General features: G+C 44.6%; 1 protein-coding gene across 13 annotated transcripts in view; it reads left to right on the top strand.

Moving 5' to 3' along the window:
• The first annotated feature begins 6180 nt into the window (after positions 1-6180).
• Positions 6181-22953, top strand: part of LOC123997999 (kin of IRRE-like protein 3) — a 54572-nt gene continuing 37799 nt past the window's right edge. For all 13 annotated transcript variants that reach the window (XM_046302785.1, XM_046302786.1, XM_046302788.1 and 10 more), the window contains exon 1: positions 6181-6746. In XM_046302785.1, coding sequence (XP_046158741.1) covers positions 6707-6746 — 40 coding nt within the window. In that variant the 5' untranslated portion in view covers positions 6181-6706. The remainder of the gene's footprint in view (positions 6747-22953) is intronic.

A 22953-nucleotide genomic window follows, 5' to 3' on the forward strand; every position in this document is an offset into this window, starting at 1 on the left:
TTATCAGTAACCTGAAAAGTGAGAATGTGATAGGCTAGATCAGACTTGTGTGGGAAAGTCAACAGGGGTTGTTTGAGCCAATGCCTGGGCATGGGTGATCAATACGCTAATTGATTGCCCCTTTATTAGATTAATCAATGGTTAAGGAATAATTAATGAATAACACCAAAGTAGTAGGTTAGTCAATAAAAGAGAACAGACTGTGGTCCTGTGTGGCTCAGCTGGTAGAGCATAGTACATGCAAAGCCATGGTTGTGTGTTTGATTCTCACAGATAAGAGCATCTGCTAAATGTTTTTTTTTTTTAATCGATGGATTTTTGGATACAAATCAACCATTAGGACTATGTTTGGTAGTCTTTGGGGAAGCATGATGCCCAGTTTTGTGCGGTGCCCAGGCATTGAATTTGAGGTTAAAGCATTATTGGTAGAATGGCAGAGTTCCGCATAGGCTATGTAGGGAAAGTTCAACTCTTCCTTTCTGTGGCAACCAATACCATGAACATTTTCTTCTCCAATTCCAACTATGATGGGATTCGTCTATTTCATCCTTATGTTTTAAATCAATATTTAGACTACAACTGGATGTGTGGGGTATAATACTAATATTTTGTCATTTATAATCTAGTGAAGTTAGATCTCTAAACTTGTTCAAAATATATAACAGTAGGGGAACCTAAACATAAATAAGCCACTTGAAAGAGAGTAAAAATGTCATTAATTTTAAATAAAGTATCATTTTAATTAACTTTTTAAGTGAGTATGTTTGGGGCAATCAATGCAACTCAATGGTACCAATATTACCATTTTCCAAATCATGTCCAAATTATCTATAAATAATGTATTTGAGCTCCACAATCAATTTTGAGATACTTGAGGATGAGTTGAACAGGAAGGGTGAAAATAAAGAGGGTCATACATCAACACTTCATCATAGTGTGACACCCTGATCTGTTTCACCTGTCTTGTGCTTGTCTCCACCCCCCACCAGGTATCTCTCATTTGTCCCCATTATCTCCTGTGTATTTATACTTGCATTTTCTGTTTGTCTGTTGCCAGTTTGTCTTGTCCCGTCAAGTCCTAACAGTGTGTTCCAGTGTTTCCTGTGCTCTACTTTTTGTTTTTCTTAGTCTTTCTGACCTTTCTGCCTGTCCTGACCCTGATCCTGCCTTCTGTCCTGTACCTGCCTGACTCTGATTTGGATTATGACTCTTTGCCTGCCTTGACTTAACTTTTTCCTGCCCCTTGTACTTTAATAAACTCTGAGTCTCGTACTATCCGCCTCCTGTGTCTGCATCTGAGTCTTAGCCTGAGTCCTGACAGTACGAACTGGCCTTGACTGACCCAGCAGATTCGGACCAGATCCGCGACGATGTCTCCTCCCACGGAGCAACCATTGCTAGACACGAGGAGTTACTTCACAACCTTATGGAACGATTCCAGCAGTTCGTGGTGGAGGTCAACGCCTCAGAATTCGGAGTGGGGTCTGTCCTGTCCCAGCGTTCGGCCCAAGACCAAAACTGCACCCTGCACTTTCCTTTCCCATCGTCCCAACACAACGGAAAGGAATTACGACATGGGTAACTGAGAACTACTCGCAGTGAAGATGGTATTGGAGGAGTGGAAGCACTGGTTAGAGGGGGTGGAACACCTATTCATTGTATGGACAGATCATAATAATCTGGAATAACTCTGCACTGCCAAGCGCCTCAACTCCAGGCAAGTTGGATGGGCCCTGCCATTCACTCAATTCAACTTCACCATCTCTTACAACCTGGGGTCCAAGAATGTGAACCCGGATGTGCTTTCACACCTCTATAGCCCTGCTGATACACCATCGTACCCCAAGATTATCCTCCCTACCTCTTGTCTCGTGGCTGCACTCATCTGAGGTACAGAGAACCATGTTCGTGAGGCGCGGTATTCCTTGCCGGACCCTGGGTTGGGGGCCAACTAACCAGATATTTGCCCCGGACTCTGCCCATTCCTCGGTTCTGGAATGGGCTCATTCCTCTCGACTGGTCTGCCACCCTGGCTCCCGTCAGACCGTGGCCTTTGTAGGATTATGTTTTTGGTGGCACACCTTTGTTCCTGACATCTCTGCATTCATCAAAACCTGCACCCTGCATCATCATGGTGGTGGATAGGTTTTCCAAAACTGACCATTTCATTCCCCTTCCCAAGTTACCCTCAGCCAAGGAAATGGCCCACATCATTGTGCAGCACGTCTTCCAGATCCATGGACTTCCGGTGGACATGGTCTCCGACCGCGGTCCTCAGTTCTCGTCCCAGTTCTGGAAGGCCTTTCGCACCCTCATTGGGGCATCGGCCATCCTTTCCTCTGGTTTTCAGGCCCAATCTAACGGACAGTCGGAGCGAGCGAATCAGGACCTGGAAACCTCTCTTCATTGCTTCGTCTCCGCCAACCCTACCACCTGGAGCCAGCAACTCGTGCGGGTGGAATACGCCCAAAACACCCTTCCCTGCTCGGCCACTGGTCTCTCGCTGTTTGAGTGTTCCATGGGTTGTCAACCTCCGCTCTTCCCTGAGTAGGAGGAAGAGGTCAGCATACCCTCGGCCCAGATGTTCATCCGCCGCTGTCGCCATACCTGGAAGAGAGACGGCTTGCTTTTAAGAGTCAATTACAAAGAAAAATAAAAAAATAAAACATAAAATGGATGTCTCCCCTTGATAGTCTTTCTAAATGTTCTGCTTTTTTAAATAACAACAAAAATATTCTGCCCACTTATTTCCCTTCAAAATGTGTTTTCTGAAGGACACCCAGTATGCACATATCGAAATCTTACCAAACGTAGCTTTTTTTCAGTCCGAAAATATGCATTTCCCTTAAAGGAAAACAATTTCTTTAGTATATATTTTATTAGTCATTTTAGAAACAGTCCCAAAATGTTTTCCATGTCAGCAATCAAGTTTTCAAGAGATATAACTTTCAAAATACAGTCAGCATGATGTATAATGATGCAGAAAGCATTATACCAGAAAGAAGGTTATATACTATTGAAGTCGGAAGTCTACATACACCTTAGCCAAATACATTTAAACTCAGGTTTTCCCTGTCCTAGGTCAGTTAGGATATCCACTTTATTTTAAAAATGTGAAATGTCAGAATAATAGTAGAGAGAATGATTTATTTCAGGTTTTATTTCTTTCATCACATTCCCAGTGGGTCAGAAGTTTACATACACTCAATTAGTATTTGGTAGCATTGCCTTTAAATTTTGGAACTTGGGTCAAACATTTCGGGTAGCCTTCCACAAGCTTCCAACAATAAGTTGGGTGAATTTTGGCCCATTCCTCCTGACAGATCTGGTGTAACTGAGTCAGGTTTGTAGGCCTCCTTGCTCGCACACACATTTTCAGTTCTGCCCACAAATTTTCTATAGGATTGAGGTCAGGGCTTTGTGATGGCCACTCCAATACTTTGACTTTGTTGTCCTTAAGCCATTTTGCAACAACTTTGGAAATATGCTTGTGGTCATTGTCCATTTGGAAGACCCATTTGCGACCAAGCTTTAACTTCCTGACTGATGTCTTGAGATGTTGCTTCAATATATCCACATAATTTTCTTTCCTCCTGATGCCATCTATTTTGTGAAGGGAACCAGTCCCTCCTGCAGCAAAGCACCGCAACAACATGATGCTGCCACCCCCATGCTTCATTGTTGGGATGGTGTTCTTTGGCTTGCAAGCCTCCCCCTTGTTCCTCCAAACAGAATGATGGTCATTATGGCCAATCAGTTCTATTTTTGTTTCATCAGACCAGAGGACATTTCTCCAAAAAGTACAATCTTTGTCCCCATGTGCAGTTGCAAACTGTAGTCTGGTTTTTTTATGGCGGTTTTGGAGCAGTGGCTTCTTCCTTGCTGAGCGGCCTAACTGTGGATATAAATCAAATCAAAATCAAATCAAATTTTGGGGGGCACATAAACATGGTTAGCAGATGTTAATGCGAGTGTAGCGAAAAGCTTGTGCTTCTAGTTCCGACCATGCAGTAATATCTAACAAGTAATCTAATAATTTCACAACAACTACCTTATACACACGTGTAAGGAATGAATAAGAATATGTACATATAAATATATGGATGAGCGATGGCCTAACGGCATAGGCGAGATGCATAGAGTGGTATAGAGTACAGTATATACATAGGGTATGTAAACATTATATAAAGTGGAATTGTTTAAAGTGACTAGTGATACATTTATTACATCCAATTTTTAATTATTAAAGTGGCTAAAGATTTGAGTCAGTATGTTGGCAGCAGCCACTCAATGTTAGTGATGGCTGTTTAACAGTCTGATGGCCTTGAGATAGAAACTGTTTTTCAGTCTCTCGGTCCCAGCTTTGATGCACCTGTACTGACCTCGCTTTCTGGATGATAGTGGGGTGAACAGGCAGTGGCTCGGGTGGTTGTTGTCCTTGATGATCTTTTTGGCCTTCCTGTGATATCGGGTGGTGTACGTTTCTTGGAAGGAAGGTAGTTTTTCCCTGGTGATGCGTTGTGCAGACCTCACTACCCTCTGGAGAGCCTTAACGGTTGTGGACGGAGCAGTTGCCGTACCAGGTGGTGATACAGCCCGACAGGATGCTCTCGATTGTGCATCTGTAAAAGTTTGTGAGTGTTTTTGGTGGGAAGACAAATTTCTTCAGCCTCTCTCATCAGTAGGCTACCCTTTGGCGGCAGGGTAGCCTAGTGGTTAGAGCATTGGACTAGTAAGCAGAAGGTTGCAAGTTCAAATCCCTATAGCTGACAAAGTACAAATCTGTTGTTCTACCCCTGAACAGGCAGTTAACCCACCCGTTCCTAGGCTGTCATTGAAAATAAGAATTTGTTCTTAACTGACTTGCCTAGTTAAATAAAGGTTAAAAAATATGAATATGTCTGTAAACACACCAGCTAGCTGGTCTAGGGATGTTCTCTGGGCTGGCGTTTTACTCACGTTGGTTACGGTGAAGGAGAGTCCGCAGGTGTTGGTGGCACTGTATTGTCCTCAAAGCGAGCGAAGAAGTTGTTTAGTTTGTCTGGGAGCAAGACATCAGGGTCTGTGACGGGCTGGTTTTCATTTTGTAGTCCGTGATTAAACCCTGCCACATTCCTCTCGTATCTGAGCCTTTGAATTGTGATTCTACTTTGTCTCTATACTGACTCGTAGCTTGTTTGATTGTCTTGCAGAGGGAAAAGCTACACTGTTTGTATTCGGTCATGTTTCTAGCCGCCTTGCCCTGATTAAAAGCATTGGCTCGCGCTTTCAGTTTTGTGCGAATGCTGCCATCAATCCACGATTTCTGGTTGGGAAAGGTTTTAATAGTCGCTGGTACAACATCACCGATGCAATTGCTAATAAACTCGCTCATCGAATCAGCGTATACATCAATGTTGTTTTCATTTTCACTTTTCGCACCAAAGTACGTTCATCTCTAGGATACAGAACGCGTCTCATTCCTGAGCGGTATGATGTCTGTGTGGTCCCATGGTGTTTTTACCTGCATACTATTGTTTGTACAAATTAACGTGGTACCTTCAGGCATTTGGAAATTGCTCCCAAGGATGAACCAGACTTGTGGAGGTCTACAATTGTTTACTGAGGTCTTGGCTGATTTCTGTTGATTTTCCCATGATGTCAAGCAAAGAGGCACTGAGTTTGAAGGTAGGCTTTGAAATATATCCACAGGTACACCTCCAATTGACTCAAATTATGTCAATTAGCCTATCAGGAGCTTCTAAAGCCATGACATCATTTTCTGGAATGTTCCAAGCTGTTTAAAGGCACAGTCAATTTCATGTATGTAAACTTCTGAGCCACTAGAATTGTGATACAGTGAGTTATAAATGAAATAATCTTGTCTGTGAACAATTGTGGGGAAAATTACTCGAGTCATGCACAAAGTAGATGTCCTAACCGACTTGCCAAATCTATAGTTTGTTAATTAACAGGAAATTTGTGGAGTGGTTGAAAAATGAGTTTTAATGACTCCAACCTAAGTGTATGTAAACTTTGTTTATTCCATGTGTAACTCTGTTGTAGCAGCCCCTTCGGAGATTTACGAGAAATTGAGGAGGACGAAATAGAGAGAGTGTGTGTGTGTGAGAGAGAGATAGAGAGAGAGAGGGGGGGGGTGTATGCACGCGCTGCTGAAGATACAGAGAGAGAGCAGAGCAACAGCGGGAGAGTGAATCTCGAGTGGAGGGTTGAGAGAGTAGCAACTTCATTGAGTTTAGGCAAAACTGCGCGAGAAGCAGGACGGAACGCAACTCAGCATCAGTACCGACCGGAAAAATAGAGAATAGCCTTCAGGACACTAGTGTGGACAAACAGACCGTGAGATGTACTTCATTCAAAAGCAGTGAGTTGCAACAACTTGAGAGGGAAGAGGAATACATCGATCGCACAGAGGATACATATACGCTGTCATACTGAAAAAGTTCCTAACTATGGAAAATAATTCCTAAATAACTGTAAGCAAGGTGTTCGGACAATACCAGTGCTTTGAGAAGCATACGATTCCAGAGACAGGCACATCACCGGTATGTTTGATTTACACAAGCAGTGATATTGTTTTGCACGGCGGTTGAGAATAACCAGCAAGCGGCAGCCCTCACCCCAGTCGCATTGACGGAACAATAGATTCCCGTCCTACACTTTCGGGGGAAAACACAGCCAAACCGGCGACAGAAGACAAGATAAAATGTTGGCGTTTTACCTCGTAATTTGCCTTATGGGAACAGGTAAGAAAACTGTTCTTGTCACATTTTTTCTGGTTGTTTTTCTGCGCTATTGCTAGAAACTCATGAGATGCTCGCTCCGCGTTCCGTTCAGGGCGCGCTGCGTCAAACTGTAGCCTAGTCGATGCGCTGTGCTGATGGGGATTAGAGAGGAGATAATATTGCGACTCTGCTTTTGCTCCGAGGAACTATAGTTTTTCTAGGGATGTTGAGATAAAGTTCCGCTACTGAAAGAGCTGACCCGTGGTACCGGTTCAATGGCACTAACGCCGATCCTTACCAAAGCGCACAGTGGCGAGATGATGCAATTTTTGTTTTTTTACGCATTCAGTTATTTATCTGGTATAGGCTATGCGGGATGGGGTTTTTTGCTGATCGTTTGGAAACAGTCCATCATGTTAGTGCACGGGTCTATTTGATAGGCAGACATAAGGCTATAAACGATGCTGACAGACCAAAACTCGTGCAGTCCGGGCTTGTTGCCACTGAGATCTTTGGTGACATCAAAAGTCGCTGAAGCAAGTGGTTTGTGAGTGTGAAAGAAAGAGAGAGAGAGAGAGAGAGAGAGAGAGAGAGAGAGAGAGAGAGAGAGAGAGAGAGAGAGAGAGAGAGAGAGAGGCAGATAGCAAGAAAAAGAGAAATAAAGAGATAAAGCAGAGAGAAGGATGGAGAGAAAGTGCTTATATCCGCCACTAGATATTCGAACTAGTTTACCAGGCGAAGGATAGTAGCCTATGAGGTTGGCCGCAGGTATCACCGATCATAATTTCTAATGAGATGTAGGAGGAAACACGGTGCTCGTTTCTGATGAAACGAGCAACATGTATAGCCTAGTAGAGATAAACTGGGAACACTCCCCTAATGCAGCCAAGCAGACCTTAAAATGCACCAGCTAGGAATCGACCTCTCCACCCCAACACACTCCCTCTCTCGCCCCATACACCACCTCTCTCACCCATATTTAATTTATTTTTGAATGGGCTTTATATTTTAAACGCAGTGTAATTGCATGAGGATTGAAGCGTGTGAGGAAACCACGTTATGTTGTTAGACCGCCGAAACAAGCTCTCCATTTATTTTTTAGCCGACCTTTACAGAAGTTGATCAAATGCCACCGTGTGTCATTCATATTAAAATATATACTAGCCTATTATGGAACCTGTATTTGTAATGTATCAGACAACACTATTGTGTTATTATTCTATATGGACATTAACAATGTAGCCTAACTAACCTCTAGTAGCCTATAAAGTTGATTTACGGACCTCGATCATCCGAAAGTCCAGACCAAATAGCGTTCGATAGGTTTAAGAGGGGGGACATCTAGGCTATTTCTCGTTGTAAGTGCTTAAACAGCCATGGGGTTGGATTTGAGACGGCTTTTAAACACACGTCTCCAATTAATAGTTTCATGGCCAAACGCAGCCAGGTGGAAAAGGCTGCACCACCACTGGGCTACACGGAAAAGGTCAATAATGAAACGATCTAGAAATAAAGTAAATGTCTATTAAAGGCAGCCAACAGACCCCGGGCATGGTGCAATGATTTTTCTTTCATCTGTGCAACTGCTGTTTGTCTTATTTTATCGTGAGGACTTCAGCCACTGGGGGCAATCGTCTGACCCGAGTCAACATGAGCGTGTCAATCAGTGGCCTATGCCAATGATAGTTTACTATAAACTGTCGCTGTACTTACAAGTCTCTGCAATGTCCAATTAGTGTGCCTCTTGGGAAAGGACGTTTCACATTCAACTGTTCCAAACAGTGGGTCTTTCTTTTGATAGGCTACTAATCTTGTGTGTGTGTGTGTGTGTGTGTGTGTGTGTGTGTGTGTGTGTGTGTGTGTGTGTGTGTGTGTGTGTGTGTGTGTGTGTGTGTGTGTGTGTGTGTGTGTGTGTGTGTGTGTGTGTGTGTGTGTGTGTGTGTGTGTGTTATTATGTGCTAGAAAATCAGTTGATGTGGACTTTGAATGGTTATGCAATATCAACATGCCTGAATATAATAGAGGTAAAACCCATATAGAGCAAATAAAACCTCTAGGGTACTTTTTCCATAGTTACAGCACAGTAGGCAATATAGGTTATTACATTATTCTGTAAAATAACATAATCCTTTATTAATCCCCCAGAGAAGAAATGTGATTGCACCAGCCAAAACATACATCATTCTGTATTGGAAAGTAAACAACAATGGCCCCTATTGAGGTCTAAGGGCCCTTTGATTGATTGAGACCACAGTCATAGAAAACGTATATTTTCATACCAAACCCCTCGTGGCTCTATTTTTATGAATGTGTGTTGTTGTTTCCAGTATCCATGCCTTTAAACAAACAATTCCTTCGTTTTGGTGTATTATTAACGCCGGCTTTGATTCGGCTCTAGATAAAGGCTTCAAATCCCCCGACCCCTCGGATTCAGAGGATCTTACTTCTTCCAATTAACATTGAGCATCCAGGAGTAAAGTAAAGCGCTTTCGGTCAACGCTTCAGTAAATGAATTAAAAACAAAATGTTTATTGGCAGTTAAGCCGTGTTTTCTTCCCACTGTCTTTGATGAACGAGAGCTGAGTACAGACACATGGGGAGGCAGTAATTACATTTAAATGTTGAATCAGAATACACAACGTTGTCACACTGACACCCACTCTCCTCTGGGAGGAGAGGAGAGAGGAGATGGAGATGGAACGCCTGCTGGAACTGGAACACAAGCACAAACAGACTTTTCCCTCCTAAAGAATTGTCAACGAGGATCAGGAAATACACTATTCCCCTAACTATTGACTGTGAGGAGCACAAACAAACAACAGCAGAGTTCCAGGGTCCTAGTGGATCCATTCCTGACAAACAAACAACAGCAGAGTTCCAGGGTCCTAGTGGATCCATTCCTGACAAACAAACAACAGCAGAGTTCCAGGGTCCTAGTGGATCCATTCCTGACAAACAAACAACAGCAGAGTTCCAGGGTCTTAGTGGATCCATTCCTGACAAACAAACACCACCAATGGCAAACAAACTGTAATGTTCCATTTGTCATGGTAGAGTAGTCATAGATTTACCTTGTGTCTGTCACGCATGTTTTTCTCATCAGATCATCAGAGAGAGAGGAGGAGGGGGGGGGGGGGGGGGTTAGAGGGGCCCGGGTGTAAGATGACACCAGCAGCAGAACAATTCCTTGACAGACAGACAGTAGCTGGATGGGGAGGGGCAGCAGCCAGTATGGTTCACAGGCTGCAACACACACACACACACACACACACACACACACACACACACACACACACACACACACACACACACACACACACACACACACACACACACACACACACACACACACACACACACACACACACACACACACACACACACAGTCCCATAAAACTTGGTTGTTCAATGCTTGTTCACCCATCCATATGTATGTCCTCTCAGTGGCCCTCCTCTGCAGCAGGAGCAACGGCAGCATCTATCCGTCATTTGCTTTCTCAGAATGTCCCCTGGTTTCCCACTGGAATTGGATTCCACCCTGCATCAGTATTCTGAGTAATCTTCAATGAGCTCTTTTTTGGAACCTTTAGCTTTGGTTTGCTGAGTCTCATAGGGTAAGTTCAAGGGCTGGGAGCTGAGATCACACGTTTCCCTCGCTGCTTTTTCCTCAAGTCCTGGCTGTCGCCACTCGTGTCGAAACCCAGTGAAGCACCCTGAAAATGCATTACCATCACCATCCTCCTCTGAACTTGCCCAGTGAGGGTAATGTGTTGTGGGGCATTAGTAAGTCTAGTAGAACTCATCTACACACAAACAAACATAGCCTTCCACCATGGATATACTGTAAATACACAATGAGGCCTAGGCAGGCGCCATCAGAGGAACATATAGCTTTGCCTTGACCCCCCCCCCCACACACACACACACCTCCTCCCCCTTCCCCATTAGCAGAGATTTGTCCTGGATCTGAGCTGTGTGGCAGAAATATTTCTGGGCGATTCGGTAACAGCGTGGCTAGGGAGGTTTGTTTTAGGGGACCGTGCATATTTCATGAACCTCCGCTGCTTTGAATTCTTGTGGAGGAGTCAGGCTTGGGCAGAGTGAGCGGGGGACAGAGGAGTGTAAGGGGTTGTAGGGCGAGGGAGGAGGAGAGAGACAGGACTCAGAAGTGTAACTACCAGTGTGATGATCAAGTTGACGCGAGGCGGGAAAACGTTAGGGAATTCCATGGAGCATCATTAACTTCTCTCCATCTTTTCTCTCCTTTCCTGCCTATCTCTCTCCCTCATTTTCTATCTGTTGCTGAGGGGGGAAAGGGATTGAGGAGAAAGTCAAATGAGAGAGAATAAGTTGGAAGGCAGAGAGGGAGAAGAGAAGCCAAGTTGAGGATGAGTGTCAGACCAGGGGTGCACGGTCACAATAGTGCTGATGCAGCAGAATCCGTCTGGTGTAGAAGTCTGTTGCATTATTTAGGAGACACACCCATGGCAAAGATATGGATGAGTTTGGCCTACTTTCATTCCCACACTAGGAGTGCTCTCTGCAATGTACCCATGGCTCAAACTGGTGGAGATTTGATTTCCAGACAGACCTCATAGTCTATGGAAAGGAATAGGATTCAGGGGAGGGGGCACAAATCAAACTTTAAAGGTCGTTTTGGTTTATGGCATGAGAGCTCTTAAGATTTGTTTTGTTTTGAGTGAAATTGTAGACACTTACCCATGAGTCACTCTGAAAGAGTTATTCTCCCCAGACCAGTACACTCAGAAAACCAACAATTCATATCCATTCCCAACCACATCTTAACCTTTTGTAGAGCCCTCCTTTATCTGCACTTTCACTTTCCCCCAGTAACTCCGAACTGACTCATCCAAAGGTACTAGCAGGCAGGCAGGCAGGCAGGCAGGCAGGCAGGCAGGCAGGCAGGCAGGCAGGCAGGCAGGCAGGCAGGCAGGCAGGCAGGCAGGCAGGCAGGCAGGCAGGCAGGCAGGCAGGCAGGCAGGCAGGCAGGCAGGCAGGCAGGCAGGCAGGCAGGCAGGCAGGCAGGCAGGCAGGCAGGCAGGTGCAGGGGTGCAGAGGGTAGAAACTATAACAATGGGTTACTGTGTCTTCCAGCCATAAGACATGTTCATGCACACTGGCATTGTCTTCTTTCTCGGACCTCGCCTCCTTGACTAACAACACAATGACCCCTGGGGTCTTCATCACTCATCTTTGGCCCCCAATCCCCCCAACCCCAATCCCATCAAAAACTTTGCTGTGTACAGAGACAGAGATTGGAGGGAGAAAATAAACAATGGGGGTTCATAAAACAAGCTCTGTCTCACTAATCAGCTTTGCCATGCGGGGAAACAGAGATAAAGAACTTGGCATTGTGTCCAGGGGCCTTGTTATCAGCTGTTAGCTACTTCACTGGATGTGGTTGATGGCACGGCTCAACACAACAGGGAAGGCCTTGTGTTGTGTGGGCAGCCAGGCAAGATATGCTGGAGCTGTACTACCAGCTGGGGCACTTGGCCACTTCCATCCCTGTCTTTGTCTCTCTCTCGCTTTCTCTCTCTTCGCTCTATTTTCTCTCCCTCTTTTCATCCTCTCTCTCTCTGCTCTCTCTCTAACGCTAACTCTCTGTTTCTCTAACTCTCACTGCTCTCTTCCTCCCTTCCTTCTCTCCTTGTCTCTGTCTTTGCACGTCCTCACCTCTGTTTCCCTATGGGGCAGAGGAAGATCCTTGCAGGAAGTGACACACAAAGACAGGGACAATGGAGGGGCTGTGTCAGCTTCCTCTTCCAAATAACTGGTCCACACACATGCCGTCCGGCCCCTCAGCCTCTCAGCCCAGGGCCCCTACCAGTCCTACAACATTCCCACTCCCATCCACTGCCAGCAGATTACTGGGCTCTATTATCACCCACTGATTAGAATATAGTAGGGAGAGAGCAGAGGCTGTTTACTCTCTGCATTCTCCTCCACCAAACAGTGGTACAGCGAGAGGGAACCCTGGGTTAATTCTTTACAAATCATTAAAACAGAGCCCAGAGGGAGAGAGTAGAGCAGTAGCACAGCCACTGTGTTCAAACAGTAGCAAGCCAGCTTGCTATTTTAGTGAAACAAATTGTATTTTTATTATATTTTTGGGGGGGGATACAAGTGACACATCTTTCTAGAGAGATGTATCACCATTTGGCAAGACCTCCAACCCAAGAAACCCAGAGAGCATAGAGAGAGCTCCAACATACTAGACCAAACATTCTTTTTATTTTCCAATCAATTTCTGCCCTCCAAGACAAGAATTTCTTATCTCCTGCCGAGACACAGAAACCAACAGCAAATTGAAATGAATCTCCCGTGTTGCAGCAATATCTGGGCCTTTGTTATCTTCACTAGCCGTGTTCCTCAACCTTCTTTTAAAGATTGCCCTGTTGGGGGGTGTTTCTGGCAGCTGGGAAGGGACTGAGGGGGAAAAACCCATGCGGTTATGAGTCCCGTGAGAAGCCATTTATTTGTCTATCTATATATTTTCTACTTATTTATCTATTTTTATTCCCCGCTCAATCCGGTCCGATTTTCAGTGGCTCCTCTTGAGCAGAGCGACGTTAATATCATGTGGCCATTGCGTGTTATTTTGGAGGGTTGTTGTGTGTGCACGTCCATAAGTGACTCATGAGGAGCTTATCAAAGCAACGCCCTAAACTATGTGTTGCTCATAGTATACACACACACCTACACGCACACACCTACACGCACACACCTACACGCACACACCTACACGCACACACACACACACACACACACACACACACACACACACACACACACACACACACACACACACACACACACACACACACACACACACACACACACACACACACACACACACACACACACACACACACACACACACACACACACACACAAGACAGGGGGTCAAGGGCATGCATTGGGGCAGAGGATGATGAGCTGAGATGAGTGTTTCCCGTCTTTGGGGCTATGTGCCCTTTATGAAGCGGTTAGTCAAAGCCCGACTGTCTAATTAATGACGCTCTATCTCTCAGGATGTCATGTCTCCACTCAACTCAACCCAACCAGGGGGAAAGGAATGCACTCAAGGAAACAAGCGATGGCCTGGCTGGGCTGGGCGGACATTACAGAGACCAGAGGGTTGAGTGCGTGCAGGGAGGGACAACTCTCATGCTCCCCTGGGCTTCAGGTCCCCTCCTTCCCCTCTCTCTGTCTCTTTCTTTCTCTGGCTTTTTTTCTCCTCCTCAAACAAAGAGCTCCATCTTCCTGCTTCTTGCCAGTTTAAGCTGACAGGGATCTGAGGGCAAATATTGTGATAGTGACTCAACCGTTAACAAAATACTGGGCTCAGCGGTCAGGAAAGGAAACCGCTTCTTAAACTCTCTTTCTCCTCCTCCTTCTTCTCAGTGAGAAAGGTAGGTCTCTCTGCCTCTCTGTGTTGTTTTGAGTGGCAGACAGCTGGGTGAAGGGTTGGCGGAAAGTGTAGCAACTTTTTTCTTCTCCCCCTTCTCCTCCAGCAGGGAATTTAGAGCAAGGCTTTGAAACTCTCCGTGGGAGGCCGCTAGGAAAGCCGGCCAATTTGCTATCAACTGAGGGGTGTCAGTCAAAGCTCATCGATCAGGCTTTTAACTGTGGTTCCCTCAATGTCCAAACATGGTAATTTTATTGAGCCGCGTTGGAGATGAGAGGTGCAGTGAGGGGTGGGGCGACAGCCGGGGGCGGCGGAGGGTTTGGGAGATAGGGGTGAGAGTAGGTGGGTAAGGTGGATCTCCAACTTCCGTGGTGATGAAAAGCAGGAGCTTCACACAGAGAGGCATTGGAGATCCTTTGGACAGGGGGTTGGGAGGAGAAAGAGAGAGACAGAGAAAGAGAGAGCTGTGCCTCAGCTGGGGGAGGAGGGGGAGAGAGACACAGAGACTGAGAGAGAAAGAGAGGGGGGGTCAGAAGGATTTACTGCCAGCAGCATAGCATTAAAGGTAATGGATATGCTTTATTGGTGTAAAGCGAACCTGTGTTTGTCTCCCAGCACAGGGTAGCTAAAAGAATAACAAAGATGTAAACTGATGTGAGAATCCGGGGAGGAAGAATTGAAAGGGGTTGTTTCAACGCCTCAGGGCGAAACATTACAACCTGAGGTATCCCTTTGCCAGGTAGATGGACTTAAGACACCGAATGTTTTTTGAAGTCTGTGTGTGTGTTCCAGCGGGGTTAGGGTCTGGAAAGCTAAGTGCTTCCCAAGCTGACAGGGGTGAACCCTATAACCCTCTACACCCCTGCACCCTCGCCAGGCGTCAGCAGCAGTCCCTCCTAGGGTTCACCATTCCGGATACTTTCAATACATTTTCAACAAATACCCCGGTTTTCCCAAAAGGATTACGGATTTCCTGCTTATTCCATTCTGATTTCGGGAAAACCAGGGAATTTATTGAAAGCAACCCTAGTCCCTCCGTTGTTCCAGCACATTTTACCTGTCCGATGTAGGCATCCCAGCACTCATCAGATTGAACTAATTGTTCCCTCCATAGATTGGGCTTCTACACCCTCCTGCTACAGGATGATGTATGTTTGCTTTTGAAAGTCCCAGGCATGGTGCATGGAATGGAATGCTCTGGGGGGGGGTGTAGAGGTAAGAGAGAAGCAACAGCAGGGATAGAGGGAAGGGAGAAGCAGAGATAGAAAGGGAGGAAAGAGAGAAGGGAAGAGAGAGGTAGAGTGTTACAGACACATACACAATAGGGATGGCATTGTCTAAGATGATGTGAGTGTGAATCCAGTGTCAGTCTATGACATGATATACATTTAAGTCATTTAGCAGACGCACTTATCCAGATCGACTTACATATAGCCTGCTATTGATAGGATAGTTGGGCTGGAAGGGGGGAAGGAGAGAGTATAGATACTGCAGGTTTTCAGGGAGTTTCCAAACAGAGACAGATAGAGCAGTAGATAACATTGGACGAGAGAGGAGTGGACGGAGGGAGGGAGAGGAGGATGAGACGCAGAGTTCCAGGCTGCATCCATCATGTGGTTTGGTGCAGGAGCCATTTCTACCCATTGTTCTCCATCATTTGTTTTCTCAGGGCTCTGCTAGTGGGGGGGGGTGTTTAGCCATTTGTTTTAGCTCTAATTACATAAGTGAGACAGCATAATTAGACATATAGATGAAGAGAAAGGCAGAGGAGAGAGATAGATAGCCACAGGGAGATAGATACAGAGGTGCAGATGAAATGCGTAGACGACGGAAAAGTCCCTTTCCATTTCAACGTTCAAGGCTGCCAAGGAGGAGGAGTAAGGGTGCGGTATAAAGTAAAGGAGACAGAGAGAGATGGAACGATAACAGATGAGAGAGAGGAGGAGAGAAAAGCTGTCTTCAGAGCCTGCACTTTGAGGTGCAGCCCGATGCTGCCTGAAAAGTCACCCCAATTGACGCAGGGAGGTGGGGAGAGGGGGAGGGAAGGGGATAGAGAGGTAGAGAGAGAGAGTAGGGGGAGATGAGGAATGAGAGAGAGAGGGAGAGAAAGAGGAGAGAGAAAGATTAACATTGAGTAACAGAAGAGAGAGGGGGGGTGAAAGAGATGGGGAGAGGAAAGCAGAGAGAGAGAGAGATCTCCTCCAGATCAAGGCAGTGTCTGGTCCCTGGAAGTGCCTGTTTGTTTTCAGCTGTTTGGAAGGGTCTCCAACCTCCATGTGTGAGGCCACAGGGCCCTGCTCCTGTCTCCGTCAGACACAACCCGGACACATACACACACAACTCTGACACGCTCACACAACCCTGACACACACACAAACACACACCGTTTTATCTCTGTTTCATACACCTCAAACACAGCCACCTGCCAAACCATCACTACAGACACAGCACACACACCCCGACACCACTTTACACACATCCTGGTTTGTGAGTGTGTGAGGTTGAGGAGGTGGGGAACATGTGGAGCAGTAAGCTGCAGGCAGACAACAGAAGAGCAGCAAGTCCTCAGTCTGTCCTTCAACTTGTTCAATGGAGAGATGTCTGGAGTGAGATGATTACAGGTTACTGTCTGCAACTACAGCCCAAGACTAATCAGTCTGGGGAAGATCGTTTGTGAAGAACCTGCAGCTCCTGTTATACTTTCAGGGCCGGATTAAGAAATCTAATTGTGAGTTGTTGAGAAAACTGTTTATATTGGTTCTACAGACAGACTAGTCTTCCTTTTCAGCAGTAGCCATTTGCTTTACATTTCTCCCCGCAATTGTACTTTGAAATCTGCAAAACGCAAACCGGCTGCTGCAACCAACCATAGAAATATAATCCATAGATGGCAATTCCCATTCAAGTCAGGACTGGTATCCATTGCTAGTGTACCCCTGAGTTTAATAGTCAAATTGCCTGTAACTGCCAAACACTTGAGTAAATGAGGGATACAAAGTATATGTTATGGTGTGGGTTGCATTTTCCTGGCACCACTGCGACCTGTACTCTCTCGTTGGCTGGCCCTCGCTTCATACTCGTCGCCAAACCCACTGGCTCCAGGTCATCTACAAGTCTCTGCTAGGTAAAGCCCCACCTTATCTCAGCTCACTGGTCTCCACAGCAGCACCCACTTGTAGCACGCGCTCCAGCAGGTTTATCTCTCTGGTCACCCCCAAAGCCAATTCCTCCTTTGGCCGCCTTTCCTTCCAGTTCTCTGCTGCCAATAACTGGAACGACCTACAAAAATCACTGAAGCTGGAGACTCTTATCTCCCTCACTAGCTTTAAGCACCAGCTGTCAGAGCAGCTCACAGATCACTGCACCTGTACATAGCCCATCTGTAAACATCCCATCCAACTACCTCATCCACATACTGTATTTATTTATTCATCTTGCTCCTTTGCACCCCAGTATCTCTATTTGCACATTCATCTTCTGCACATCTACCATTCCAGTGTTTAATTGCTATATTGTAATTACTTCACCACCGTGTCCTATTTATTGCCTTACCTCCCTTATCTTACCTCATTTGCACTCGGTGTATATAGACTTTTTTGTTTTTCTTCTACTGTATTATTGACTGGATGTTTTGTTTATTCCACGTGAAACTCTGTGTTGTTGTATGTGTTGAACTGCTGTGCTTTATCTTGGCCAGATCATAGTTGTAAATGAGAACTTGTTCTCAACTAGCCTACCTTGTTAAATAAAGGTGAAATAAATAAAAATAGGTCCACCTTTAGAATCTATGCCAAGGTGCATTAAATCTGTTCTGGCAGCTCGTGCCTGCCCAACACCCCAATAAGACACACACGGTTATATAAAAATAAATATGCTTTAGGTTGGTGTTTACTTTATTTTGTTAGTTACCTGTATGTGCATTTTTTGTCTGTCGCTTGGGCCCAGCCCGACTCACACAATTGACCAGTCACATGTATTTATTGCAGTTAATTTTTTGCTTTTTATTAATCAGTTACCCAATGAAGGCAAGGCCCCCAGTTACCGACGTGTTCCCTACCTCCTCTCCTCCCCCATCTGAGTATTAGCAGAGTGGCAGCAGGCTGTACTCCTATATCCTCGTGTGGTTGGCGGTTGTAGTAAAAAAAAATATATATACATACTACATATATTTGTATTGTATGTCCAGTACCTGAAATCCAAATAAAAATCCATTTGAATTATATGTTGAAATGCAAAAAATATAGGAAAAATGCCAAGGGGAGAATACTTTTACTTTTTATATACACCAAATACATTTAAATTCAGTTCTTCACTATTCTTGACATTTAATCAAAGTAAAAATGCCCTGTCCTAGGTCAGTTAGGATCACCACTTTATTTTAATGTGAAATGTCAGGTTAATAGTAGAGAGAATTGTTTATTTATTTGATTTCTTTCATCACATTCCCAGTGGGTCAGAAGTGTACATACACTCAATTATTATTTGGTAGCATTGCCTTTAAATTGTTGAACTTGGGTCAAACATTTTGGGTAGCCTTCCACAAGCTTCCCACAATAAGTTGGGTGAATTTCAGCCCATTCCTCCTGGCAGCGCTGGTGTAACTGAGTCAGGTATGTAGGCCTACTTGCTCGCACACACATTTTCAGTTCTGCCCACACATTTTCAATAGGATTGAGGTCAGGGCTTTGTGATGGCCACTCTAATACCTTGACTTTGTTGTCCTTAACCTGTTATGGCTGCATCCCTTTGTTCTCAATTTCCACCTGAAGACATACCCTAATCTAACTGCCTGTAGCTCAGCCCCAAAGGAAAGCATATGCATATTCTTGGTATCATTTGAATGAAAACATTCTGACGTTTGTGGAAATGTTAATTGAATGTAGGAGACTAACACAGTAGATCTGGTGGAAGAAAAGAGAAAGAAAGAGCATACGTTTTCTGTTTTTATTGTTGTAGTATCATCTTTCACATGTACTAGAATAGCCACACAGTCAGATAGGATGCTGGAGATAATTGTGATGGATAACACAAGAGGGAGACTGTAGGTGTGCAAAGTTTCAGACTGATAACTTCAGGAATGGGTGAGCTACATGACATTTAGCATGAAGTCACCCAGGTGTCCCACACAAGTTGCCCAAATGTACCCAAGTGGCGGAATTGGTGAAATGACCTATAACTATATACAGCAGTGCAAATAACTTTATACAACATATCAAGAAGCAATGCTAACACACACACACACAACAACAAAAAAATGCTTTAAAAAATATTAGAAAATACATTTCAAAAATTTAAGAAAACAGTACACCCCTTGGAAGTCCTCGTCACAATATTTTGCTGCTTGTGCCATGTCCCATAGCAGTCTCTTTCTGATGTAAAGCAGAGACAAACTGAACAAGTGGTGCATTTCATGCGACACAGAACACAACAAAGCCTCCATGCTGTGCCCTTTTGGCCCTGAGGCACAGTCATGCCTGCAGTAATGAACTGTGGCATATGAACACCACTGGGGGCAGAGGTAGAGCGGGCAGCTTGGCACGGGGGCCTCCCAGTCGGAGTCGCCATCACTGTGAAAGAAAACATTTCAAAAAGATTTGTATTGTATGAGCCTTTTATCATCACATAAAATAAACAGATATGTATTGTATAGAGCAGAGGGAACAGTCACTAAGGTAAATGCTGTTCCATTCAACTCCGGCACACACACACACACACACACACACACACACACACACACACACACACACACACACACACACACACACACACACACACACACACACACACACACACACACACACACACACACACACACACACACACACACACACACACACACACACACACACACACACACACACACACACACACACACACACACACACACACACACACACACTTTTTTTATATATAATATATATTTTTACTTTTCATAAAACTTTATTAGCACTTACCCGTCCAGAAGTACAGCCTGTCCTTGCAAACAGCTCCTCAGTTCATTTGAATCATAACACTCCAAAATTCCTCAACCAAAAAATCTGTCTCACTTTCACTTTAGACTTTGACGTCGCTTTACCTGATTTATCCGCCATGAAATCGTTGAAACTACAACTGTGCGTAAAAATCCTTACAGCAACTCCTCTGATCGTCAAGGCGAGAATGGAGTTCCCTGCGCGTGTGATTACAAACAAGGAATTGTGGTCCAACCCCAAACCATTACATACTGGCATTTACCTCAGTTCATTGACTATCTACCCAGCTAGATTTCAAGAAGATCAGTGCTCATTGGGAAGAAATCAATGAAGCTTCGCTAAAATTATTGGTGCGCGAGGTAGTCATTGCTCTTTGTCTTTAAATCAGTTCACTTCGGTCAATACTCCCCGCAAAAAAACCAATGACGTTTTGGCTGTGTTGCAAACATTCAGAGGAATGCACTGAAACCAACCATGACTAGATAAACGATTGTTTACGGGGGTAATCACGTCGAATGCTCCGTAAAAAATTGATAGAGATGGAATTCACGGCACAAATGGTTTACAAAATGTTTAGATTTAGGCTATAAAAATGGATTTTTTTCAAAGAAAACAACACATCATTTGAATGTAAGTCATCAGAATGTAAGTCATAATTTTACCTTCAGATGTGAATGTGTAAAAACTGTCATGGCGGAAAATGTTTCTGTTGTTGATTGCTCTTCTCAAACAAAAGCATGGGATTTGTTCTCTGTAATAGCCATTTTAAATTGGAAAACGTAGTTTGATTAAGAAGCCATTTTGCCACAACTTTGGAAGTATGCTTGGGGTCATTCCTCATGATGCCATCTATTTTGTGAAGTGCACCAGTCCCTCCTGCAGCAAAGCACCCCCACAACATGATGTTGCCCACCCCGTGCTTCATGGTTGGGATGGTGATCTTCAGCTTACAAGCCTCCCCCATTTTCCTCCAAACATAATGATTGTCATTATGGCCAATCAGCTCTATTTTTGTTTCATAAGACCAGAGGACATTTCTCCAGAAAATATGATCTTTGTCCCCATGTGCAGTTGCAAACCGTAGTCTGGCTTTTTTAGGGAGGTTTTCGAGCAGTGGCTTCTTCCTTGCTGAGCGGCCTTTCAGGTTATGTCGATATAGGACTTGTTTTACTGTGGATATAGATACTTTTGTACCTGTTTCCTCCAGCATTTTCACAAGGTCCTTTGCTGTTGTTCTGGGATTGATTTGTACTTTTCGCACCACACTAGGTATCTAGGAGACAGAGCGCGTCTCCTTCCTGAGCAGTATGATGGCTGCGTGGTCCCATGGTGTTTATATGGAGTTGTAGTGTTAGCAACCCTCCAGGCAAGCTTCAATGCCATACAGCTCTCCTTCCGTGGCTTCCAATTGCTCTTAAATACAAGTCAAACTAAATGCATGCTCTTCAACTGATCGCTACCTGCACCTACTACCCGCCTGTCCAACATCACTACTCTGGACGGCTCTGACTACAAATACTTAAGTGTCTGGTTAGACTGTAAACTCTCCTTCCAGACCCATATCAAACATCTCCAATCCAAAGTTAAATCTAGAATTGGCTTCCTATTTCACAACAAAGCATCCTTCACTCATGCTGCCAAACATACCCTTGTAAAACTGACCATCCTACCAATCCTCGACTTTGGCGATGTCATTTACAAAATAGCCTCCAATACTCTACTCAACAAATTGGATGCAGTCTATCACAGTGCAATCCGTTTTGTCACCAAAGCCCCATATACTACCCACCATTGCGACCTGTACGCTCTCCTTGGCTGGCCCTCGCTTCATACTCATCGCCAAACCCACTGGCTCCATGTCATCTACATGACCCTGCTAGGTAAAGTCCCCCCTTATCTCAGCTTGCTGGTCACCATAGCATCTCCCACCTGTAGCACACGCTCCAGCAGGTATATCTCTCTGGTCACTCCCAAAGCCAATTCCTCCTTTGGCCACCTTTCCTTCCAGTTCTCTGCTGCCAATAACTGGAACAACCTACAAAAATCACTGAAGCTGGAGACTCTTATCTCCCTCACTAGCTTTAAGCACCAACTGTCAGAGCAGCTCACAGATTACTGCACCTGTACATAGCCCGCCTATAATTTAGCCCAAACAACTACCTCTTTCCCAACTATTTAATTTATTTATTTATTTTGCTCCTTTGTACCCCATTATTTTTATTTCTACTTTGCACATTCTTCCATTGCAAAACTACCATTCCAGTGTTTTACTTGCTATATTGTATTTACTTTGCCACCATGGCCTTTTTTGCCTTTACCTCCCTTCTCACCTCATTTGCTCACATTGTATATAGACTTGTTTATACTGTATTATTGACTGTATGTTTGTTTTACTCCATGTGTAACTCTGTGTTGTTGTATCTGTTGAACTGCTTTGCTTTATCTTGGCCAGGTCGCAATTGTAAATGAGAACTTGTTCTCAACTTGCCTACCTGGTTAAATAAAAGTGAAATAAATAAATAAAAAATACTTGCGTACTATTGTTTGTACAGATGAACGTGATACCTTCAGGCTTTTGGAAATTGCTCCCAAGGATGATCCAGGTCTTGGCTGATTTCTTTTGATTTTCCCATGAGGTCAAGCAAAGAGGCATTAAGTGTGAAGGTATGCCTTGAAATACATCCACAGGTACACCCCCAATTGACTCAAATGATGTCAATTAGCCTATCAGGGGCTTCTAAAGCCATGACATCATTTTCTAGCATTTTCCAAGCTGTTTTAAGGCACAGTCAACTTAGTGTATGTAAACTTCTGACCCACTGGA

The sequence above is a fragment of the Oncorhynchus gorbuscha genome, linkage group LG15, assembly GCF_021184085.1.
Source record: "Oncorhynchus gorbuscha isolate QuinsamMale2020 ecotype Even-year linkage group LG15, OgorEven_v1.0, whole genome shotgun sequence".
Taxonomy (NCBI): Eukaryota; Metazoa; Chordata; class Actinopteri; order Salmoniformes; family Salmonidae; genus Oncorhynchus; species Oncorhynchus gorbuscha.